Here is a 25,002-nt window from a genome sequence, read left to right as displayed (position 1 = left end):
TCCCCTTCCCACTGATAAACATGCACAGATCTCATGGATCCGTGCATGCCTATCCAAACACGGGGAAAAAAGCAGGTCTGTTTTTTTTTAGCACTTTTTCACGAATTGTATTTCAGCACGGCAGTGTTTGGCTATTGTCGGCAGTGTTTGTGATTTGCACTTTTTAGTAAATGACCGATTTCTACCAAATTGCAGGCGTATTTGACCGATGGTGTATTGATTCGTAATTTTTTCCTAGGACTTCCAAAATATTACGAATGCCCTCATCACTGCCGAGATTTTTGCTTAGTACATTCCCGAGATGACACTTTGAAGAAAAAACGTCATCTCGGTCAAAATCGGGACCTTAGTAAATATACCCCATTGTCTGTGAACACAAAATACCCACTGACATGCAGCGCTTTTATAATGCTAATCACACAATTATATAGCACCAAATTCACTGTGGCCCCCCCTGTTTTGCACCCTGATACTTGTTCAGTAGTGGAGGAGGACCAGCGTTGTCTCTGCAGCCTGAGGAGAGAGAGAGAAAATGGTGCTGAGCAGTGTGCTGGCTGACTGAGGAGGAAGCTCACTCTTCAATGGCGTGTTTCTCCTCAGCTTTTATGAGGTAATTTTTTTTATACTGGCGGGGGTAGGACTGTGCCTCAGCAACTTATGCCCCTTATTTCTGCCAGTTTCCATAGGTTTCATGCTGCCCAGGGCGCCACCCCCGCGCCCTGCACCCTGCAGTGCCTGTGTATGTGTGGGCAACATGACGCGCTGCGCTCCCGCCAGCCGCGCGGTACCTTTAGCCGTCACTTTCTTGATTGAAGATCTGTCTTCTAACACTCACCTGTCTTCTGGCTCTGTGAGGGGGGTGACGGCGTGCTGTGGGAGTGAGCATCTAGGCACGGCTAGCGTTCAGTTCCCTTCAGGAGCTAATGGTGTCCAGTCAGCCAGAAGCAGAGCCATGAAACTCTTTGGGAAGTTGGTTCCTACTTCTGCCCCCTCAGTCCCACGAAGCAGGGAGACTGTTGCCAGCAGATCTCCCTGAAAATAAAAAAAACCTAACATAAGTCTTTTCAGAGAAACTCAGTAGATCTCCTCTGGAGTGCATCCAGTCTGCCTGGGCACATTTCTAAAACTGAGGTCTGGAGGAGGGGCATAGAGGGAGGAGCCAGTTCACACCCTTGAAAAGTCTTAAAGTGCCCATGGCTCCTGCGTAACAGTCTATACCCCATGGTCATGAAATGGACCCCAGCATCCTCTAGGACGTATGAGAAACTTAAATTGCACCAAGGAGGCAGCAATGTGCCTGAGATGGACTAACATGAATTAAAGTGCAGCCTCCCAGGACACTAGGCAACCAGCGGATCACTCAGGAACTGGCCAACATCACTCTGTGCAAGTCTTGTACTCCATGAGTTATACTTAAGTTATTACAATACAGTAAAAGGTCTGTGGACAACTCATGGCAAATATCTTTATCTTTGCTTAAAATATAATTATGGGTGCATGTACAGTATAAAGATAGGTGTTCAGGTATATCACTATGTGAGAGCATCATGCAGACTAAGGGCAGGATGTACTAAGCATCGCTTCCGCGATGCGGTATATCCCGCCACTTAACGCAACTATACTAATCGTATATGCAATTACTAACGCAAAGGACAGCTCTCCCTATAACAGCTGTCCTTTGCGATGTTGGGACTCCAGGTCCCTCTGCGCATGCTAGGAGGTATCTGATTGGATCACACCCAGGGCAGAATGCGGAAAGAAGCCAGCGTTACTCTCTGCATCGGAGTCCGGGATTCCTGGTATTAGTAGATATGGGAGATGCAGTCAAGGCATTTTTAGCCGCATTTTCCCTTTAGGACATCCCGCTCTACAAATAGAAATGTATTAATCTGGTTTACGCAATTTTGAACTAATTAATTTATTTTTTCTTGTGGCGATCAACACTTTACACTGTCCTTTTTTGGGGGGCATATAAGATTTTACTTCTCTGCTTTTACTATTTGATGTACTATTACATTAATGCGTTGTTTTTATTAGCATATACTTTTGTTTTATCAAGTATACACTTATGTTTGGGTGTGGTTCACGAGTCAGCATTCAGAATACTAGCATGTCAACATTGAGTATGTCACCAGTTGGTATGTCGACAATGCCATTTTGCATTTAATTTTCATCTAACCCGAATAATAATCTAAAATGAGCACTGGAATCAGGTGTCAACATTATGTCACTACCAGCATTGTAAATGTCGGCATTCTTACTGCATGACCTTGTGCTTTTACCATTCATCACACAGCGCTACACACAGCCTGGTCTATTCACTGTCTTACGGGCCCTACACACTGAAAGATGTAACTGAACGATATGAACGTTCTTGTTCACTAATGAACAAGAACTCGTTCATATCGTTCAGTGTGTAGGCACCAACGATGAACGATGTGCGGCCCCGCGCTCGTTTATCGTTGGTGCCGGGTCGCTTAGGCATGCAGGCCAATATGGACGATCCCGTCCATATTAGCATGCAGTGCTATGGAGCCGGGTGACGGGGGGAGTGAAGAAACTTCACTCCCCCCCGCCACTGGGTCACCCGTCTGCCGTATCGGCCGTCTGGCAGCTCGGTGGCGGGTCGGGTAATGTGTAGCGCCCATTAGCCTCATCTAAAAGATATTATAGAATCATTATTATGCACTTAGCACCTATTAGGCAATATTTTGTGTACCTGATCCGCCGCTGATTACAGCGCAACACTTTTCCCAAACGTTTATTTTCCAATGTCCAGATACGGAGGAACTCGGGAGACGGAATCCCAAGTGCATCAAATACCGTCAATGTCATGATCTGTGCAGAGAGGAGATTGTGAATACGTCTGGAAGTGACCCAGAAATCACCACGGGCTCATTATACTAAGGGCAGTTCGCAATCCAGAAAACCGTATGGAAGCAGGAACCACCCGATTTGCATAGTTACTCCAATATTATTTTCAAATATTTAGCAATACACATGTACACATTTACTGCAAATACGGGGCACGTGTATATATTTACAGCATGTACGAGGCATGTGTACAAATTTACGGCACGTACGGGACAAGTGTACACATTTGCTGCATGTACGGGGCATGCGTACACATTTGCTGCATGTACGGGGCATGCGTACACATTTTTACTGCATGAACGGTGCATGCGTACACATTTACTGCATGTACAGGGCACGTGTACAGACTTAATGCATGTACGGGGCACATGTACACATTTGCTGCGTGTATGGGGCCCCTGCGTATGTATGTGCACACACCTGCATCTTCAGGTCTTGCAGAGAAGCATCTCTGGATATCTCCACGTGGTGCACAAAGCAGAGGTCGGAGTCTGCACCGTCCTGCGCAGACACATCTGTGACAGCAACAGAAAGGAATGAGGGTGTGACTGACAAAACACTCAGATGATTACATGAAGAGAGAGTAGAGTAGACCGATGGCAAGATACTTCTAAAGTAAACAAGTGGAGCAGTTGCCCATAGCAACCGAACAGCTTCAAGAATCATTTTGTAGAATGTATCTGATAAATGACAGCGAGCAACCGATTGGTGCCCCTGCACCTCCCATGTACACGCCTAGTCTTCAGCACACATTTTACTCTCTGAATGTCTAACAAATCATTAAAGAACCGTCAAGTGTGTGGCTGTACGTGGCTCCAACAAAACAAAATGCAGATTCTCAAATCCAGCGACAATCCAAGATGACGGAGGGGAAAATAAGAATTTACTCACCGGTAATTCTATTTCTCGTAGTCCGTAGTGGATGCTGGGAACTCCGTAAGGACCATGGGGAATAGCGGGCTCCGAAGGAGGCTGGGCACTCTAGAAAGATTTAGGACTACCTGGTGTGCACTGGCTCCTCCCACTATGACCCTCCTCCAAGCCTCAGTTAGGACACCGTGCCCGGACGAGCAGACATAATAAGGAAGGATTTAGAATCCCGGGTAAGACTCTTACCAGCCACACCAATCACACCGTACAACTCAAGATACTATATCCAGTTTGATAGTATGAAAAACAACTGAGCCTCTCAACAGATGGCTCAACAATAACCCTTTAGTTAGGCAATAACTATTTACAAGTATTGCAGACAATCAGCACTTGGGATGGGCGCCCAGCATCCACTACGGACTACGAGAAATTGAATTACCGGTGAGTAAAATCTTATTTTCTCTGACGTCCTAGTGGATGCTGGGAACTCCGTAAGGACCATGGGGATTATACCAAAGCTCCCAAACGGGCGGGAGAGTGCGGATGACTCTGTAGCACCGAATGAGAGAACTCCAGGTCCTCCTCAGCCAGGGTATCAAATTTGTAGAATTTTGCAAATGTGTTTGCCCCTGACCAAGTAGCTGCTCGGCAAAGTTGTAAAGCCGAGACGCCTCGGGCAGCCGCCCAAGATGAGCCCACCTTCCTTGTGGAATGGGCATTTACAGATTTTGGCTGTGGCAGGCCTGCCACAGAATGTGCAAGCTGAATTGTACTACAAATCCAGCGAGCAATAGACTGCTTAGAAGCAGGAGCACCCAGCTTGTTGGGTGCATACAGGATAAACAGCGAGTCAGATTTTTTGACTCCAGCCGTCCTGGAAACATATATTTTCAGGGCCCTGACAACGTCTAGCAACTTGGAGTCCTCCAAATCCTTAGTAGCCGCAGGCACCACAATAGGCTGGTTCAGGTGAAACGCTGACACCACCTTAGGGAGAAACTGGGGACGAGTCCTCAATTCTGCCCTATCCATATGGAAAATCAGATAAGGGCTTTTACATGATAAAGCCGCCAATTCTGACACTCGCCTGGCTGAAGCCAAGGCCAATAACATGACCACTTTCCACGTGAGATATTTCAGATCCACGGTTTTTAGTGGCTCAAACCAATGTGATTTTAAGAAACTCAACATCACGTTGAGATCCCAAGGTGCCACAGGAGGCACAAATGGGGGCTGAATATGCAGCACTCCTTTTACAAATGTCTGAACTTCAGGTACTGAAGCTAGTTCTTTTTGAAAGAAAATCGACAGAGCCGAGATCTGTACTTTAATGGAGCCTAGTTTTAGGCCCATATTCACTCCTGCTTGCAGGAAATGCAGAAATCGACCTAGTTGAAATTCCTCTGTTGGGGCCTTTTTGGCCTCGCACCATGCAACATATTTCCGCCATATGCGGTGATAATGCTTTGCCGTAACATCTTTCCTGGCCTTAATAAGCGTAGGAATGACTTCTTCCGGAATACCCTTTTCCTTTAGGATCCGGTGTTCAACCGCCATGCCGTCAAACGCAGCCGCGGTAAGTCTTGGAACAGACAGGGCCCCTGTTGTAGCAGGTCCTGTCTGAGCGGTAGAGGCCACGGGTCCTCTGAGAGCATCTTTTGAAGTTCCGGGTACCACGCTCGTCTTGGCCAATCCGGAACCACGAGAATAGTGTTTACTCCTCGCTTTCTTATTATTCTCAATACCTTTGGTATGAGAGGCAGAGGAGGGAACACATAAACCGACTGGTACACCCATGGTGTCACTAGAGCGTCCACAGCTATCGCCTGAGGGTCCCTTGACCTGGCGCAATATCTTTTTAACTTTTTGTTGAGGCGGGACGCCATCATGTCCACCTGTGGTTTTTCCCAACGGTTTACCAGCATCTGGAAGACTTCTGGATGAAGTCCCCACTCTCCCGGGTGGAGGTCGTGTCTGCTGAGGAAGTCTGCTTCCCAGTTGTCCACTCCCGGAATGAACACTGCTGACAGTGCTAGTGCATGATTCTCCGCCCATCGGAGAATTCTTGTGGCTTCCGCCATCGCTATCCTGCTTCTTGTGCCGCCCTGTCGATTTACATGGGCGACTGCCGTGATGTTGTCTGACTGGATCAGCACCGGCTGGTGTAGGAGCAGGGATTTTGCTTGACTTAGGGCATTGTAGATGGCCCTTAGTTCCAGAATATTTATGTGAAGGGAAGTCTCCTGACTCGACCATAGTCCTTGGAAGTTTCTTCCCTGTGTGACTGCCCCCCAGCCTCGAAGGCTGGCATCCGTGGTCACCAGGACCCAGTCCTGTATGCCGAACCTGTGGCCCTCTAGAAGATGGGCACTCTGCAGCCACCACAGTAGCGACACCCTGGTTCTTGGAGACAGGGTTATCAAGCGATGCATCTGAAGATGCGATCCGGACCACTGGTCCAACAGGTCCCACTGAAAGATTCTGGCATGGAACCTGCCGAAGGGAATTGCTTCGTAAGAAGCCACCATCTTTCCCAGGACCCGCGTGCAGCGATGCACTGATACCTGTTTTGGTTTCAGGAGGTCTCTGACTAGAGATGACAACTCCCTGGCTTTCTCCTCCAGGAGAAACACTTTTTTCTGGACTGTATCCAGAATCATACCCAGGAACAGTAGTCGTGTCGTCGGAACCAGCTGTGACTTTGGGATATTCAGAATCCAGCCGTGCTGGTGCAGCACCTCCTGAGATAGTGCTACTCCCACCAACAACTGTTCCTTGGACCTCGCTTTTATTAGGAGATCGTCCAAGTACGGGATAATTAAAACTCCCTTTTTTCGAAGGAGTATCATCATTTCCGCCATCACCTTGGTAAATACCCTCGGTGCCGTGGACAGTCCAAACGGCAGCGTCTGGAATTGGTAATGGCAATCCTGTACCACAAATCTGAGGTACTCCTGGTGAGGATGGTAAATGGGGACATGCAAGTAAGCATCCTTGATGTCCAGGGATACCATGTAATCCCCCTCGTCCAGGCTCGCAATAACCGCCCTGAGCGATTCCATCTTGAACTTGAATTTTTTTATGTATGTGTTCAAGGATTTCAAATTTAAAATGGGTCTCACCGAACCGTCCGGTTTCGGTACAACAAATAGTGTGGAATAGTAACCCCGGCCTTGTTGAAGTAGGGGTACCTTGATTATCACCTGCTGGGAATACAGCTTGTGAATTGCCGCTAGCAACGCCTCCCTGTCTGAGGGAGCAATCGGCAAGGCAGATTTTAGGAACCGGTGGGGTGGAGACGCCTCGAATTCCAGTTTGTACCCCTGAGATACTATTTGAAGGATCCAGGGATCCACCTGTGAGCGAGCCCACTGATCGCTGAAATTCTTGAGGCGGCCCCCCACCGTACCTGGCTCCGCCTGTGGAGCCCCACCGTCATGCGGCGGACTTGGAAGAAGAAGCGGGGGAGGACTTTTGCTCCTGGGAACCTGCTGTTTGTTGCAGTCTTTTTCCCCTACCTCTGCCTCTGGACAGAAAGGACCCGCCTTTTCCACGCCTGTTTTTCTGGGTCCGAAAGGACTGAACCTGATAAAACGGCGCCTTCTTAGGCTGTGAGGGGACATGGGGTAAAAATGCTGACTTCCCAGACGTTGCTGTGGAAACTAGGTCCGAGAGACCATCCCCAAATAATTCCTCACCCTTATACGGTAACACTTCCATGTGCTTTTTTGAATCTGCATCTCCTGTCCACTGGCGAGTCCATAAGCCTCTCCTAGCAGAAATGGACAATGCACTTACTTTAGATGCCAATCGGCAGATTTCCCTTTGTGCATCTATCATATATAAGACTGAGTCTTTTATATGGTCTATGGTTAACAGGATCGTGTCTCTGTCTAATGTGTCAATATTTTCTGACAGTTTATCTGACCACGCAGCGGCAGCACTGCACATCCAAGCTGACGCAATAGCTGGCCTAAGTATAATGCCTGTGTGTGTATATACAGACTTCAGGATCGCCTCCTGCTTTCTATCAGCAGGTTCCTTGAGGGCGGCCGTATCCGGAGACGGTAGTGCCACCTTTTTAGACAAACGTGTGAGCGCTTTATCCACTCTAGGGGGTGTTTCCCAACGTGACCTATCCTCTGGCGGGAAAGGGAACACCATTAGTACCTTCTTAGGAATTACCAATTTTTTATCAGGGAAAGCCCACGCTTCTTCACACACTTCATTTAATTCATCTGATGGGGGAAAAACTACGGGTAGTTTTTTCTCTCCAAACATAATACCCTTTTTAGTGGTACCAGTAGTTATATCAGAAATGTTTAACACCTCTTTCATTGCCTCAATCATACAGTGAATGGCCTTAGTGGGCATCAGGTTTGACTCATCGTCGTCGACACTGGTGTCAGTATCCGTGTCGACATCTGGGTCTGCTTGAGGTAGCGGGCGTTTTAGAGCCCCTGACGACCCATGCGACGCCTGGGCAGGCACGAGCTGAGAAGTCGGCTGTCCCATATTTGGCATGTCGTCGATTTTCTTATATAAGGAGTCTATACGTGCACTCATTACTTTCCATAAGCCCATCCACTCAGGTGTCTGCCCCGCAGGGGGTGACATCCCTTCTAAAGGCATCTGCTCCGCCTCCACATCATTATCCTCATCAAACATGTCGACACAGCCGTACCGACACACCGCACACACACAAGGAATGCTCCGAATGAGGACAGGACCCACAAAAGCCCTTTGGGGGGACAGAGTGAGAGTATGCCAGCACACACCAGAGCGCTATATAATGCAGGGACTAACTAAGTTATGTCCCCTATAGCTGCTTTTTATATTATATATGTATTGCGCCCAAATTTAGTGCCCCCCCTCTCTGTTTTTACCCTGTTCTGAAGTGTAGACTGCAGGGGAGAGCCAGGGAGCTTCCTTCCAGCGGATCTGTGAAGGAGAAATGGCGCCAGTGTGTCTGAGGGAGATAGCTCCGCCCCTTTTCGGCGGCCTATTCTCCCGCTTTTTTCTGGATTCTGGCAGGGGAATTTACCACATATATAGCCTCTAGGGCTATATATTGTGGTATTTTTGCCAGCCAAGGTGTTTTTATTGCAGCTCAGGGCGCCCCCCCCCCCCCAAGCGCCCTGCACCCTCAGTGACCGGAGTGTGAAGTGTGCATGAGGAGCAATGGCGCACAGCTGCAGTGCTGTGCGCTACCTTGGTGAAGACTGATGTCTTCTGCCGCCGATTTTCCGGACTTCTTCTTGCTTCTGGCTCTGTAAGGGGGACGGCGGCGCGGCTCCGGGACCGAACACCAAGGACTGGGCCTGCGGTCGATCCCTCTGGAGCTAATGGTGTCCAGTAGCCTAAGAAGCCCAATCCGGCTGCAAGCAGGCGAGTTCGCTTCTTCTCCCCTTAGTCCCTCGCTGCAGTGAGCCTGTTGCCAGCAGGTCTCACTGAAAATAAAAAACCTAAAATTATACTTTCTTTCTAAGGGCTCAGGAGAGCCCCTAGTGTGCATCCAACCTCGGCCGGGCACGAAATCTAACTGAGGCTTGGAGGAGGGTCATAGTGGGAGGAGCCAGTGCACACCAGGTAGTCCTAAATCTTTCTAGAGTGCCCAGCCTCCTTCGGAGCCCGCTATTCCCCATGGTCCTTACGGAGTTCCCAGCATCCACTAGGACGTTAGAGAAACTTTTCATAAGAATGGATCGGTCTGAAATTAATTGTAGAGTGTGTGTCGTAACTGCACAACTATGGTCTAACAGTCACACAGAAGTGTGTACCATGAGTCACACTTGGCCTCATTCAGAGCCGCACAAAATCCGACGCAATGCCAATCTTCAGTAGTTGAGCAATGTTTAGCTACTGCGTGAAAATTCCTAGAAACTCCTACAGCGCAGGCGTCACACAACGTACCACACAAAGGGGCAGTTGTGATCGCACGGTATCAGACATGTCTAGGAAAAGCGACATGGGGGTGGCTTAGCACATTCCCCCGATATGCCGCGGGCTTGTCGATGAAAGTGGCTGTGTACACCGGAGCGGAGGCCAAACACAGGGGATCCGGTCTGAAGATCGACAGTGTCTAGGTCGACCACTATAGGTCGACATGGATGGAAGGTCGACAGGGTTTCTAGTTCGACATGTGCTAGGTCGACAGGTCTAAAGGTCGACATGAGTTTTTCAAAAAAAAATTTGGGGGGATTTTTTCATACTTAACGATCCACGTGGACTACAATTGGAACGGTAAAGTGTGCCGAGCGAAGCGGTAGCGGAGCGAAGGCACCATGCCCGAAGCATGGCGAGCGAAGCGAGCCATGCGAGGGGACGCGGTGCACTAATTTGGGATCCCGGTCGCTCTACGAAGAAAACGACACCAAAAAGAAAAAAATCCTCATGTCGACCTTTAGACCTGTCGACCTAGCACATGTCGACCTAGAAACCCTGTCGACCTTCCATCCATGTTGACATATAGTGGTCGACCTAAACATTGTCGACCTAGATACTGTCGATAAAACGAACCACACCCCAAACACAGATGTAGAGACTGCACCTGTCACAGGATTGCTGCAAGATTCCACGGAGCGGCCGATGAGACGGGGCTCTGACAGTGGATGTCTCAGTTCTTGCACAGTCAGATATATGGATGTACACAATGGAAACACATTGTAGAGGCATCTGCATATAGACCACCAATAGACGCAGCAGGTGCCGCCCTGTCCACTTCAGAATCAGGCCCAACCGGGCATCAACCAATATGCAATTAATTCAAAGACACAAAATATATATACGTAGCTTTGTAGATACTTTGAGACAATGAATACAATCTAGTTGTCTTTTACCTCCTGGCTGGGTCATAGGCAGTGTAGCCAGTGGGGAGATGACATGGTTCAGAGAATTTTGCTGTATTGTAGGACTGTACAACCATATAGGCAACTTCAGGAAACCCTGCGAGAAAGTGACAAGAGATCACAAACCGACACAAACGTTCTTAGGACATAAAATGACTGGATAACAAAGTGTTGTGGGCTGTAAGTGGTGTAAGTTCCCGTCCTGCTGCCCAGGGCCACACAATTCCAGGGTCCTTTGAGCAGAGGCAGGTGGTGGTCACACAATCAGAGAACACTATTCTCTACCTGCCTCCCAGCCTTCAGCCAGACGGTGAATGGCTGCCAGCATGCTGATTGGAGGATGACTGGAGCTATCCACCAATCAGAGTGCTGACAGCGGTTCACTGTATGGAAGCATGCCGAGAGGCGGCGTAAGACCACAGGAGGGGCATGTTATGATTTTTTTAATTGGTTCCTGTAAATGAGTGGTTAGGGCCCTTAGTGCTTTGCTCTGCCCAGGGCCTACAATGCTGTTAAGATGGCGCTACTCCCGTCAACAGAACACTCACCTTGGGAGGCAGTTTTCCCTCTGTTATAACAAAAGTATCTCCAGATCTGACTTTTAGGTCCTTAAGTGAGGAGTCCTGAAAGTATAACAAAGTCCATACAAGAAGATCACAAGAATGGCCAATTATCTCCATCTTTATTGGCACTTTGTATCCCTCTAATGTAGATATCAGGGGATAAAGTATTACATGCTTGCTGAAACAAAATGCGTGGACTCTATAATCCTAAAAAGTAGGATTATAAGGCAAAAAAACTAGTTTGAAAAAAACAAAACAAACCCTCAGAAATGCTGCACAAGTACCAATAGGGAAAGAAGATAAAGAGCAAAATGCAGCGTAATATAATAACGGGTATTAGTTATTCCCCGAGCTTGTTTATAGCCAAATGCCTCCTGCAGTTTTAAAGTATCAAAATAATGGTCTGAAGGCACGGGTCTTGCATTGCAATTTACAGCTTACTGTATTCAGTGATTGGAGATGATATGCTTTTACATTCAACAAAGCGGATGACGTCCTTAAGGGCTCATTACATAATCAAGGATGACAATCCTTTTTGGCAATTGTGTATAATGTACAAGGATTCCCTTTTTACCAGCATTTACCCTTCAGTAGATCACCACTGCCTCTGCAACTCCTACAGTTGCAGAGACAGTCGGGTTGGGTATGTTATCGCGGCGGTCGGAATGCCGACGGTCACACCGGACAGGGTACGTATTCTACCCCACCCCCATCCCCTTCCCTTAACCCTCCTGGACTATGACTAACCACCTCCCTAGTGCCTAACACTAACCCTCCTCTTCCCCCCCGGGCCCTAACCCGTACCCCAATACTCACCTTCGGGATGTCAACTGTCTGTGTTCAGGCACCGGTCTCCTGAGTGGTGTCGGTATACCGGCGTCGGTCACATGACCGCTAGCATCTCGACCACCAGGATGTTGAACGCATCCCTTTATTTTCTCCATCAGCAAATTGTCAGTGATATTCCAGTGTGATAGTCTCGCCACATATAATAAGCTTTGGGGTGCAACCTAATGACAGGCAGTATGTTATCCTGATTGTGTGTCGGCAGCTTATTGTACATCACATACCTCGTCGCTCACAGCGTCTCCAGCTTCATAACACCAGTCCATTTTTCTTAGGTGCCATCCAGTCTCACCTGAGAGAGAAGACACTTACTAACAGCCTAGGCCCCATATAAAGAGGTGTACTGTGATTGGGAGTTACAATAAACGTTTAATAAGGACACTCTATTCTAGGTCTCCAAACTTTAAATGTTGTAAATTAACACGTAGGAAAGAATTTTGGCACAGGTCAATGTCAGGATAAATGTACATTACATACCAGAGAAGGTTGAAAAAAGGAATCAGGGGTCTATTCACGAAGAAGTGAAAAGTGTGGAGAAGTGAGCGAGTGGAGAAGTTGTCCAAGGCAACCAATCAGCTGCTCTGTACAATTGTATAGTATGCAAATTATAAATGTTACATCAATGCTGATTGGTTGCCATGGGCAACTTCTCCACTGGCTCACTTCTCCACACTTTTCACTGCTTCATGAATAGATCCCTCAGGGTCTGATATAGAGGTGGACACTAGTAAAACATCAGACGCTGTTTTCCTTCTGCACGTGTCCCAATGGCTATCGACTGGGTCACATATTGTAACTGCATTGTGATCAATGTAATTTCCATAGGCATTCCTGGGCATTGACTTCTGGGGTGGCTAACGGTGGCAGACATGTCAGTGTCGGCACTGGCGGCCATGTTCCGATGAACATTCTGAGCAACCACAGGTTTTCCCTAATGTGAGATGGTGCGTCTTTGTCATCTCAATAGGATGCCCATCAGCCGCAGCATTAACATAAAGATGAATCCACCTCTAAATCATCCCCTCACTCTGCAAGGTTTGCACCTGTGCACACATGTTCTAAAGACGTCACATCTCATACACACACACACACACACACACACACACACACACACACACACACACAAAATATAGATTATAAGTGGGACAAACGAGAACATGTGAAGCATGAACTCTTTCTCACCTGGTAACCCGACTCTCTGCAGCATTTTGTCTAAGCACTGAAACAAAGGAAAAGAGATGAGACACGCAGAGTAAAGTGTACCCCTCCCCTTATACAGGATGGAGGCAGCCATTTTGGAACCAGTGACAGCATACAGCCATTTAGCCCAACATCCTCTGTTAATATTTGCTCAGACACAAAATGTCTGCTTCTGCTGACAGAAAGGGTACACTAGTGTGTGTATGAGAGACAAGGAGGAGGAACGTCTTATGGACAATGAAATAAACAAGAAAATAAAACAGAAGAAAGCCTAGAAAAGTTAAAATGAAGAGTATCACAGGAAAAATGAGATCTGAAGTAACCATGCAAAGGGGAAAAAAACAGTGTAATAATGGGATTTTCATTCTTACATTAAAGTCTTTTTCTCTGAAACCATTGGGGGACAATGAACCATGGGGAATCAAAGGCTCCATAAGGATTTTGGCACTTTAAATAAAGTCCGTTTATGCTCCTCCACCGTCTATGTCCCCACACTGCAGGGGACTCCGGTATGTTTCTTACTGGGATGTATTCAAAAAGTTGACAATAACAATGTCAACACAATGTCAACATTAGGGTTAGGCTGTGGGCGGGAGGGTTAGGCACTAGAGGGAGGGTGTTAGGAGGAGGGATTAGGGTAATAATATTTACCGGAACGCTGGAGGATCCCAGGACCGCAGGTCTGACCCGGAAGAGACAGTCACATGACCGCCTGGAACAAAAAGATGCCACTGCAGCCACCAGGAGAAGGTAAGTCACATACCCTCCAACACGACCCATTCCATTCGGTACAAAATGCTCTGTTCCTGCTTTTCCTTTCCAGTGGCAGCTCCAGAGGTGGGGCTGCAGCATAGTCCAAAATTCAGATAGGGGAGTCACACCTACTGCTGCCCCAAACATTGCCTGCTGGAAGTTATCGGCAGTTGGTGTGGCCCCCCTATTTAAATTTTGGACTGTGCTGCAGCCCCACCTCTGCAACTGCCACAGTAATCCAGGAACAGAGCATTTTCTACCTAATGGAATGGGTCATGTTGGAGGATATGAAGTCATCGCTGGTTCGCCAGGACGAAATGTCATAATTTTAACATGTCTACATTTCATCAAAGTCTACTTGATGAATGTCAACGTAGCCAACCTTTTCTAACCAAGCCCCACAGGACAAAAACCAGGGAAAATCGTAACCGACAGGGAAGAACAACTTAGCCTCCAAAGAATAAAACATTTAACTTTGTTATACTTTGAACAGTAGAACTAGAATGTAAACAGCTGGGCACCCAGGGGTATATTTACTAAGGTGCAGGTTTATAGAAATGGATGTTGTTGCCCATAGCAACCAGATACTTATTTATCTAGCACCTTCAAGAAGATAATAGCTGGAATCTGGTTGCTATGGGCAACATCTCCCCCTCTATAAACCTGCACCTTAGTAAATATACCCCCCCCCGTGCCCTTTAATGTATTCAGAAAGAAAAGGAAAATGGCAGAACCCTGTGAGAGCAGACAAAGAACCCTTCTGTGGGGTGTATTCAATTGTTGTCGGAAACTGCCGTCTTGTCGGAAAGACGTCAGTTTCCGACTTTTTTAGGTCGGAAACTATTCCGACCTACTCAATGCGCCGGCTTTTTTCTGACAAGTCGGCAATTCAGACTTGTCGGAAAACACGCCGGTTGGCGGATTAGCCGCGGAGCCATGTGTTTTGTAAGATTCCGGGGCCAAATCAGACAGGTTTTGTCCCCGTTTCCGACAATGTCAATCAGCGGACAATGTCGGATTTGGCCGCTCATTGAATACTGCATTGTCAGATCCTTTCCGTCGGAAAGGATGCAAAAAGCATTGAATACCCCCCTGTAAATGCAAAAATATTCAGTAGCCCAATCTGCCATCCCAACACACTAAAACTACTTCGCAGCAGCTGCCAGAACTGTGTCTGGTTTAGTAGGATTCAGACTATGGAGTAAAGTCCAGCAAGGTTTAGGCCAACAGTGGCAGGGAGTGAGCTATAACACAGGACCCAGAACAGGGAGGCATAAACCTTGTCCACACTCCGGACGCTGTCTGGTGCTGCTGTACCGACCTAATCCAGCAGTTCAGCAGCTGACCTGCACTGGTAATGAAGGAGTCTGCCAGCCAGAGCACAGCCCTCACAAACTAAAGATGGCAATAGCAGGTACTGGGGACATCGCCTTCTTAGCCAAGTTCTCAAACAGCCGTGTGGACCTGTCTGAATCTAGGTGACCGCCGCAGCTGCAAAAATACCCACAAGCTCCAATACAGCTCAACAACACAGTTCCCTGTCTCAAAGGTGAAGCCTAAACAGAATTTGTTTATTTAAAGTACCAAATCCTAATGCAGGCATTCTATCCCCATGGTCCAGTGTCCCCCAACAGGATGAAAGAGAGAATGCAAACAGAGAAAGAGACTAGTTAACACCATGGGCCATAGGAAAACAAATAGTTAAGGCAGAGGAGTAGTCCAGCTACATCTGGTGCAGACGTTCCACAGTTCCACTATAAACACCATCTAAACACAAAATGACAAAATTTTGGAACAATGATTTGTAATGAGATTTCCTTCCTCTCTTCCACACCAGGATGTATTTAAAAAAGCAAAAATAATCGCTGTCATTCTGTGATAGATGCAGCATTAAAGGGGCGGAGCAGATTGGACTAATACATCTAGCCTCAATATGCGGCACTTGTATATCTGTATGTGACTGAGGGGGTCACGCTAGGTTTTTTTGATGCACTGCGATCAGGTCTGAACTGCGCATGCACCGCAATGTGCAGGCGCGTTGTACGGGTACAAAGCGCTTGTGGGTGTCATCTGACCGTTTTCTGGGAGTGTTTCGAAAACCGCAGGCATGTCCAAGCGTTTGCAGGGCGGGTGTCTGAAGTAAATTCGGGCCCTGACAGGCTGAAGTGATCGCAGCAGCTGAGTAAGTTCTGGGCAACTAAGAAACGGCACAAAACTTTTTTGTACCGCTCGGCTGCACATGCAATTGCACACTTGCAAAGCAAAAATACACTCCCCTATGGGCGGCGACTATCTGCTCGCAGCAGTGCAAAAAAACCCTAGCGAGCGATCAGGTCTGAAGGCCCTGAGTCTGTATACAAAGCACAACGAAACTTGTATTCGAAAAAAGCTGTGGCTGCTACATTGTAGCACTACATATACAGATTCAGAGACTCCGTCGCATACAGATATACAAATGTTGCATATAAAAATGACCTGGCGCGCCGGGAGGGACTGTTTTGCACGACTGCAGCAATGATATAGGAGGACACATCTGTGCTCCATCCAGAACACATACTGCCACAACACAATCCATTATGAATGAATGAATACATTACGGGGTGAAGAGACTCTGAAACAAGGTGGATAATAGTATTTACCTCTTTCACGGTTAGTGTTTCTTCCAGTATAATCTCTTGCTCCTGTCCTTCCTGGAGGTCAGTGCCGACAATAAAAGACAGGAAGACCTGTGGATATATAGGAAACAAACCTCCATCTATCTGGGACTACAGTTCTAGATGTATTTCAATGCAATACTGTCAGCCTATACGGAGACCAGGCAAAACAGCATCACCTTCATTTCCCAGTATCCACAAGTTCACATTCTGCCCACACAGATCAATGATGAGTTTATCCTCATTTCCTACTATGAGCAGCCTATTAATTCTAGATCCAGCTTGGGACCCACCATTAGTGTGATCACACAAGCTAGAAGACATGGATGGGTGTATTGGTTCGTATAGGTCACTCGCTGACCTCGCCAACCGTCTGTATATAGCTACTCAGCCAAATCACAAGCAAGTAATGCTAAAGTGGTAAGAGAGAGGTTTTGTCTTGGGACGTCTTTATTGGAATAAAATAGGATTTTAATTACCTACCAGTAAATCCTTTTCTCGTAGTCCGTAGAGGATACTGGGGTCCATATTAGTACCATGGGGTATAGACGGGTCCACTAGGATCCTTGGGCACTTTAAGAAATCAATAGTGTGCACTGGCTCCTCCCTCTATGCCCCTCCTACCAGACTCAGTCTAGAAAGTGTGCCCGAGGAGACGGACATATCCTGAGGAAGGATATAACAGAACAGTGGTGAGATTCGAACCAGCACACACAAACAAGAGGAAAGCCATGCTAACCAAACTGGAACAGGAACAGCAACGGCTGAGCCAACAATACTCAACGAAGTGACAGTGCAGGAAACACGAAGCACTGGGCGGGCACCCAGTATCCTCTACGGACTACGAGAAAAGGATTTACCAGTAAGTAATTAAAATCCTATTTTCTCTTAGTTCCTAGAGGATACTGGGTCCACATTAGTACCATGGGGATGTACCAAAGCTCCCAAACTGGGTGGGAGAGTGCTGAGGTTCCGGCAGAACGGAGTGACCAAATTGAAGGTCCTCAGAGGCCAAAGTATTGAACTTGTAGAACTTAGCAAACGTGTTCAACCCCGACCAAGTAGCTGCTCGGTAGAGCTGTAAAGCCGAGACACCCCGGGCAGCCGCCCAGGAACAACCCACCGACCTAGTAGAGTGGGCCTGTATTTTAGGAACCGGCAATCCTGGCAATGAATAAGCCTGCTGGATAGTAAGCCTGATCCAGCAAGCAATAGACTACTTTGAAGCAGGACACCCAATTTTCTTGGGATCATAGAGAACATACAGCGAGTCCGACTTTCTGTGACAAGCTGTCCGCTTCACATAGATCTTCAAAGCCCTCACCACATCCAAGGACTTTGAGGTAGCAGAGGTGTCCTTAAGCACTGAAACCACAATAGGTTGGTTGATATGAAACGCAGACATCACCTTAGGAAGAAATTGCTAACGAGTTCTGATTTCAGCTCTATCTTCATGAAAAATCAAATAGGGGCTTTTGTGAGACAACGCCCCCAGTTCAGACACATGCCTTGCGGAACCTAAGGCCAACAGTGTAACGGTCTTCCACGTAAGAAACTTTACGTCAACCCCCTGTAAAAGCTCAAACCATTCCGATTGTAGAAACTGCAACACCATGTTGAGATCCCAAGGTATCGTGGGAGGCACAAAGGGCGGTTGGATGTGCAGAACACCCTTCAAGAACGTCTGAACCTCAGGGAGGGAAGCCAATTGTTTCTGGAAGAAAATAGATAAGGCTGAAATCTGGACTTTCAAGGAGTCCAAACGTAGGCCCACATCCACACCTGACTGCAGAAAAAGGAGGAAATGGGCAAGTTATAACTCCACAGTAGGAAATCTCCTGTTTTCACACCACGAGACGTATTTTTTTCCAAATACGATGGTATTGTTTATCCCTTTCGTGGCTTTGATCAGGGTTGGAATAACCCTGTCCGGGATTCCCTTCCAGGCTAGAATTTGACACTCAACCTCCATGCCGTCAAATGTAGCCGTGTTAAGTCTTGATAGACGAATGGCCCCTGTTGTAGAAGATCCTCGCGAAGAGGCAGAGGCCACGGGTCCTCTAGGAGCATCTCCAGTAAATCCGCGTACCAGGCCCTTCTTGGCCAGTCCGGAGCAATGAGAATTGCTTAAACTTTTTCCATTTTTATTCTTTTGAGAATTCTTGGGATCAATGGAAGAGGCGGAAACACGTAAAGCATCTGGTAGACCCATGGAGTTAGAAAAAAAGAGGGACATTGTTTCCCCCAGCACCCTGAATGATAACAGTAACCAGATATAAATTCCACATAATATTAGAATTCAGAGATCTTGGTTACACATATTTGCGCAAATGTGTGAATAAGCCCCAAAGACGCATCAAGGAGTCCGGATTTATATCTGGTTACTGTTATCATTCAGGGTGCTGGGGGAAACAATGTCTCTCTTTTTTTCTTGCTCAGAAATACCCCTCCCTTTCGAGCACCTGAATGATATTATTAAGCTGATTGAGCATCTACCATTACATATGTCTGTTGTGAGAGGCAGAGAGGTTCCTGTATTAGGAGGAGGTGCAGGCCCTGACATGCCACATGGAGCATTATGGGGTTGCTCCAAGGTATCATGTGGCCCCTTGCTGGTCAATCTTAGACCCAGATTGGGGTAATGGAGGTGTGGGGTGTGGTGCCTCTGGACTGGCTGAGCTGGATGGCTTTAGTGTGGCATACCTTTACATTCTATCAACACTTTTCACTTATTCATTTTTTAACACTATTTCTCTATTTTAATTACATTTCATTTTTGTATCACCTTCTTCATAGCTTCGGCTTCCTAAATACTAATTTATTAACACTATAGTTTTTTCACTGGTATGCTGCCCTGGGATTTCTGGCTTATGCTGGTGTTTTGGGGTGCCACACCCTGCACCTAGATACAGCGCTAGGGACCCCAAATATACAGAGATGCCTTGATGCGGCTTTGGGGCTTATTCACACATTTGCGCAAATATGTGTAACCAAGATCTCTGAATTCTAATACTATGTGGGATTTATATCTGGTTACTGTTCTCATTCAGGGTGCTGGGGGAAACAATGTCTCTTTTTTTTTTCTTGCCCCACAGAGCTACCTGAAAATAATAAACTAAATCAAAAGTAAAGGAAAATCTCTGGAGCTCCAGAGAAGTGCACCCGGCTCCTTGGGCACATTATTCTAAACTGAGTCTGGTAGGAAGGGCATAGTGGGGTGGAGCCAGCACACACATACACTAAAAATTTCATAGTGCCAGGCTCCAGTGGACCCGATCTATACCCCATGGTACTAAAGTACAAGACCCCAGTATCCACCAGGATCAGATCATCAAAAATTTGGAAATATTGGACAATATTCCCCTATGTGCCCCAAATGCCCTAAGCGTCACATGCCCCCACCACTAGCGTGTTCCATTACATGCCCCCCCTGTGTGTCCCCATACATTACACTATATCACTGCACTACATCACTACACTACATCCCCTACATGCTGAACTACATCACTGCACTACATGCCCCTATACACCACACTACATACCCTATATGCTACATCACTACACTACACTACATCCCCTCCTTATATGCTACACCAGATCAGTGCACTACATGCCCCTATATACTGCAATACATTACTACACTACATACCCTATATCAGGGGTGGGGAACCTTTGGCCTTTCAACTGTTGTTGAACTACATATACCAGCATGCCTTGCTACAGTTATGCTATTTGGCCATGCTAAAACTGTTGCAGGGCATGCTGGGATGTGTAGTTCAACCACAGCTGGAGGGCCGCAGGTTCCCCAACCCTGCCCTATATGGTACACTACATCACCCTATAAGCTACACCAAATCCCCCAATCTGGGAGGCAAAGCAGAGGTTGATACTGATAATAAAATCTGTCTTTAAACTCACCACAAAGCTGCTGTGGTGATACTCGGTGAGAGTTGGAGGTTGTCCAGAATCTTAGTTTTTACTGTCAAGTGGATAACTAGCAAAGTGAGCCTTTGCTTTCTGTAACTGCACCTGTTAACAAGCAAAAGCCTGGGGCAGCGTGTCCCCTCAGTGGTGTGTAGCCAGCAGCTTGTTATCAGTCGGTGCTGGGCAGGCAGCCGGGATCATAGCCTGCTGAAAAACACAGCACCAACAGCCGCTTCTATAGCTTGTACGGTGCGCCCCCTCAAATCCTGCACCCAGGGGGCATGTCCCCTTAGCCAGCGCCCCCCCCCCCCTTCCCCCCCAGTTGCGGCCATATTACTGACCATCATAATAGTGGCATTTTCCCTTAAAGGGTGATATTGCTCGATTTCTCAGAACTGGAGTGACCCAATATGAATAATTATCATTATTCATTAGTTAGTTTGAAGTGGGCAAATATTGAGTGTGTTGCGGTACTTGACTAAACTGCACGGACATTCAGTCATTTCTCTTTAATGTAACTTTTTGAAAAAACATAATGGTCAGTTAGATGGTTAATACTTACCTCTGAGGTGCGAGGCGCTTTCCCCCTACACAGGCCCAAGATGCTCCCAGCTTTAAGCTCTGCCTCCTGCACTGTGAGATGCTCCAGAACTGTAAAACAAGAGACCAGGTCACTGAGCATCACCGTGCCAGCCACTATCCCAGGTACCTGTGCCACTGACCAATCAGAGTGACCAAACATAATGAGGGAACAAGACTGCTGCTAGGCAAAATTAGCTTCACATGTTCTTATTATAATGCAGGGTGGATTATACAGTATTTTTAAAATGAGCACATATCGACATCTCAGATGTCACCATTGTAAACGTGCCTACATCCTGCAGACGTTGACATAGGAAATGTTGACATAGTGGTATCATCACTATGATGGTCCATATTGTGATTGTAGACATGATGACTGCATCCCCTCTACACTGTTACATGACCGTGATCTTAGCTGGGTAGCCTTCAGCCAGATGTGGCCAACTAACGGGATGCAGTAAATGTGCCGGCGGTCAGGATACCGACACCAGAATCCTGACCGCTGACAATGCAGACTGCCAGAATCCCGGCTAACAGGGGCTATTCCCACTTGTGGTTGTTTACAACACACATAAGAGAGGGAATAGAACCTGCAGCAAGCACAGCGAGCCACCGTGCCTGCAAGGGGACTGTTAGCGCTCGCCCCACTGCCGGCATACTGCCCGACTGTCAGTATATCATTACTGGTCCCCAACTAACATTGTGTTACCCTGCCTTCATAATAAAAAGCAATTACTTTACTCTAGAACACAACTCCCCTCAGCAACAGTAAGCAGAATTCTGTGGGTTCCTTATCTGAAACCAGACTATTTGGGGATAAATCCCCACTTGCTTAATACTGCAAGCCCATGACACTTTATGCAAAACTATTCCTCCTGAAGAAACCGCTGACAGATATAGCGGAGAAAGGCGTTGAGGCTGTCTAGCTGCAGGTCCGTTGCTGGCAATATTCTGTGGCATAACGGGTATCAGCTCTCCCCCTGCTATTCAGCGTCCTCCAATCCTTGCCTACATTGATTGTTGCTGTGCTTCCAAAGCCCCGTCAGCAGACGCGGCGCTAAGGATCGTTGCTGTGCTTCAAAAGCCCTGTCAGCAGACGCGGCGCTAAGGATCGTTGCTGTGCTTCAAAAGCCCTGTCAGCAGACGCGGCGCTAAGGATCGTTGCTGTGCTTCAAAAGCCCTGTCAGCAGACGCGGCGCTAAGGATCGTTGCTGTGCTTCAAAAGCCTTGTCAGCAGACGCGGCGCTAAGGATCGTTGCTGTGCTTCAAAAGCCCTGTCAGCAGACGCGGCGCTAAGGATCGTTGCTGTGCTTCAAAAGCCCCGTCTGCAGACGCGGCGCTAAGGATCGTTGCTGTGCTTCAAAAGCCCTGTCAGCAGACACGGCGCTAAGGATCGTTGCTGTGCTTCAAAAGCCCTGTCAGCAGACGCGGCGCTAAGGATCGTTGCTGTGCTTCAAAAGCCCTGTCAGCAGACGCGGCGCTAAGGATCGTTGCTGTGCTTCAAAAGCCCTGTCAGCAGACGCGGCGCTATGGATCGTTGCTGTGCTTCAAAAGCCCTGTCAGCAGACGCGGCGCTAAGGATCGTTGCTGTGCTTCAAAAGCCCTGTCAGCAGACGCGGCGCTACGGACGTGGTCTGTACCTTTTTTCCATCGGCACAGTAAGAACGGGAACATCTTACCACTACCCGGAGCACCTTTTCACCCTTGCTACCGACGGGAATCAGCGACAATACCACAGATCAACAAAGGACAAATCTATCACAAAACAAGAGGTGAGCATAATGTACCTACCATTTAACATCAACCAAATTGGGCCAGCTTATGCATAATATACAAGCGTGCCTATTTTGGACATAATAATAACCATTATAACAACGGACTGCAACATTGGCTAATAATAACAATATATATTAGCCCTCTATTGCATCATATGTATTCACTGCTTTTTATTCTGATTGTTTTAGTAATAATTGAATGTGTATTAATAAAACTGTGTGGAATAAATGTAAGTATTTAATAAAGCGCTCCTTAATTGTTTGGTTATACAAACAGTTTTGCATTAAATACTAATTACCTGGACCTTGGCCTCTGGTGGGCTCAGGCCGGCAGCTTAACGATACAAGTGTCCCCCTGTGCAGAGTGTGGCACCAGCATAGTATTTTCTGCATGGGGCCTGGCCACGCCCTTCTGGATTTGGCCGTGCTCCCTTCAGTACTCGGGCCCCGCGGCCGTCTCAACAACCCTGGCTATAGATGCAGGACAAAGCAAGCATTGTCGCCAGCCCTTGAAGGATGCATAATTAGCAGGTAACAAGCAATAGTCTGCCCCAAACAAAATGCAGTGTATGTAATATAGGGCCTAATTCAGACCTGATCGCAGCAGCAAATTTGTGCTCTAATGGGCAAAACTATGTGCACTGCAGGGGGGCCAGATAGAACATGTGCAGAGAGAGTTAGATTTAGGTGGGTTATATTGTTTATGTGCAGGATAAATACTGGCTGCTTTATTTTTACACTGCAATTTAGATTTCAGTTTGAACACACCCCACCCAAATCTAAGTCTCTCTGCACATGTTATATCTGCCCCCCCTGCAGTGCACATGGTTTTGCCCATTAGAGAACAACTTTGCTGCTGCGAACAGGTCTGAATTAGGCCCATAGTACGTCAGACATATGCTGGCCCAATGATCACGGTAAGCCACTTACCACATTCTCTCCCTGGTGCAATGATTGAGCTCTTAGCTCTACAGACACACACAGCAGACTTGGTGGGAAAATCTGCTGCCACTGGGGCATGTGCAGCGGCTCCATTATGCCCTGTATACTGCATGTAGTGGCCGCTGGCTAGGCTGTGGGGAAAGGGGGTTTCTGGGCAACTGAAAACCCCACCTGCATGTGCTCATGTGCGGGATCTATCCGCTTCCTCAGCAGTCACTGTACTTTGAAGACCAAATTTCTCTACTAATTGTCTATAATCTATTCTCCAGAAGGTCTACTACCAGATTTTTTGGAGGATTGTACAGTATCTCAAATTTCATTAATTGTTTTAAACTCAAAAATAAGGGAATTTTACTTTTTATACCAGATGGACATTCAGCACCAGAGAAAGCATTTTTTTGTTTTTATATTTTTAGCCATTACTATTACTGTGAGCAAATAAAACTATAATGTATTTACATGACTGACCTGCTGTATAGTTTCCTATATATCTCACCTGGGGGAAGCAACTTCCCACTTCTATGCAGAGGCCTCAGACAGGTGCCATCTAACAAAATAGACCAGAAAGAAATAAAATTTCAATGTTGTACAATGTTACACAAAGCAAGAACAAGTGGGACTCTAATTTAATGTATCAAATTCAGCTCAAAAGCAATAGAGCAGGGATGGGGAACCTTCGGCCCTCCAGCTGCTGTTGAACTACACATACCAGCATGCCTTGCTACAGTATTGCTATTTGGCCATGCTAAAACTGTTGCAGGGCATGCTGGGATGTGTAGTTCAACAACAGCTGGAGGACCGAAGGTTCCCCATCCCTGCAATAGAGGGTCTGTTCACAGGATATTGTACTAGCAACACTGCACTTACCACAATCCTCCTGCAGCTCCAGCAATTCCATAGCTTTCCTGCGGATCTCGGACATAGTCTGAGGACAAAGCAGAGAATGATCATTAACCACTTAACTGACGATTTATTTCGCCGAAAACCGCTCTGCAATTGTCGTTTTTTTTAATGAGTGTATTAGGTGAAGAACATGAATTTAACCCTATCCCAAATGATTTTAGACAAAAAAAAAAGAAAAAAAAAAATATATATAATTTTTTCCCCCAAACATCAATTGGGAACATCGTGGCTTTCATTTTGAAAGCCGGGACAGCCTGCAGGTATACAG

The 25,002-nt window shown here is 47.0% G+C and overlaps 1 protein-coding gene across 3 annotated transcripts in view; it reads right to left on the bottom strand.

Moving 5' to 3' along the window:
* USP40 (ubiquitin specific peptidase 40) overlaps positions 1-25,002 on the bottom strand; it is a 125,053-nt gene that overhangs the window by 12,528 nt on the left and 87,523 nt on the right. For all 3 annotated transcript variants that reach the window (XM_063933252.1, XM_063933253.1, XM_063933254.1), the window contains exons 18-27: positions 24,699-24,756; positions 24,328-24,378; positions 21,095-21,183; positions 16,594-16,680; positions 13,184-13,220; positions 12,226-12,293; positions 11,141-11,215; positions 10,584-10,689; positions 3,295-3,389; positions 2,720-2,838 (exon numbers count right to left, since the gene is read on the bottom strand). In XM_063933252.1, coding sequence (XP_063789322.1) covers positions 2,720-2,838; positions 3,295-3,389; positions 10,584-10,689; positions 11,141-11,215; positions 12,226-12,293; positions 13,184-13,220; positions 16,594-16,680; positions 21,095-21,183; positions 24,328-24,378; positions 24,699-24,756 — 785 coding nt within the window. The remainder of the gene's footprint in view (positions 1-2,719; positions 2,839-3,294; positions 3,390-10,583; positions 10,690-11,140; positions 11,216-12,225; positions 12,294-13,183; positions 13,221-16,593; positions 16,681-21,094; positions 21,184-24,327; positions 24,379-24,698; positions 24,757-25,002) is intronic.

This window comes from Pseudophryne corroboree, chromosome 7 (genome assembly GCF_028390025.1).
Source record: "Pseudophryne corroboree isolate aPseCor3 chromosome 7, aPseCor3.hap2, whole genome shotgun sequence".
Lineage (NCBI taxonomy): Eukaryota > Metazoa > Chordata > Amphibia > Anura > Myobatrachidae > Pseudophryne > Pseudophryne corroboree.
This window is presented reverse-complemented; position numbering and strand designations above follow the sequence as displayed.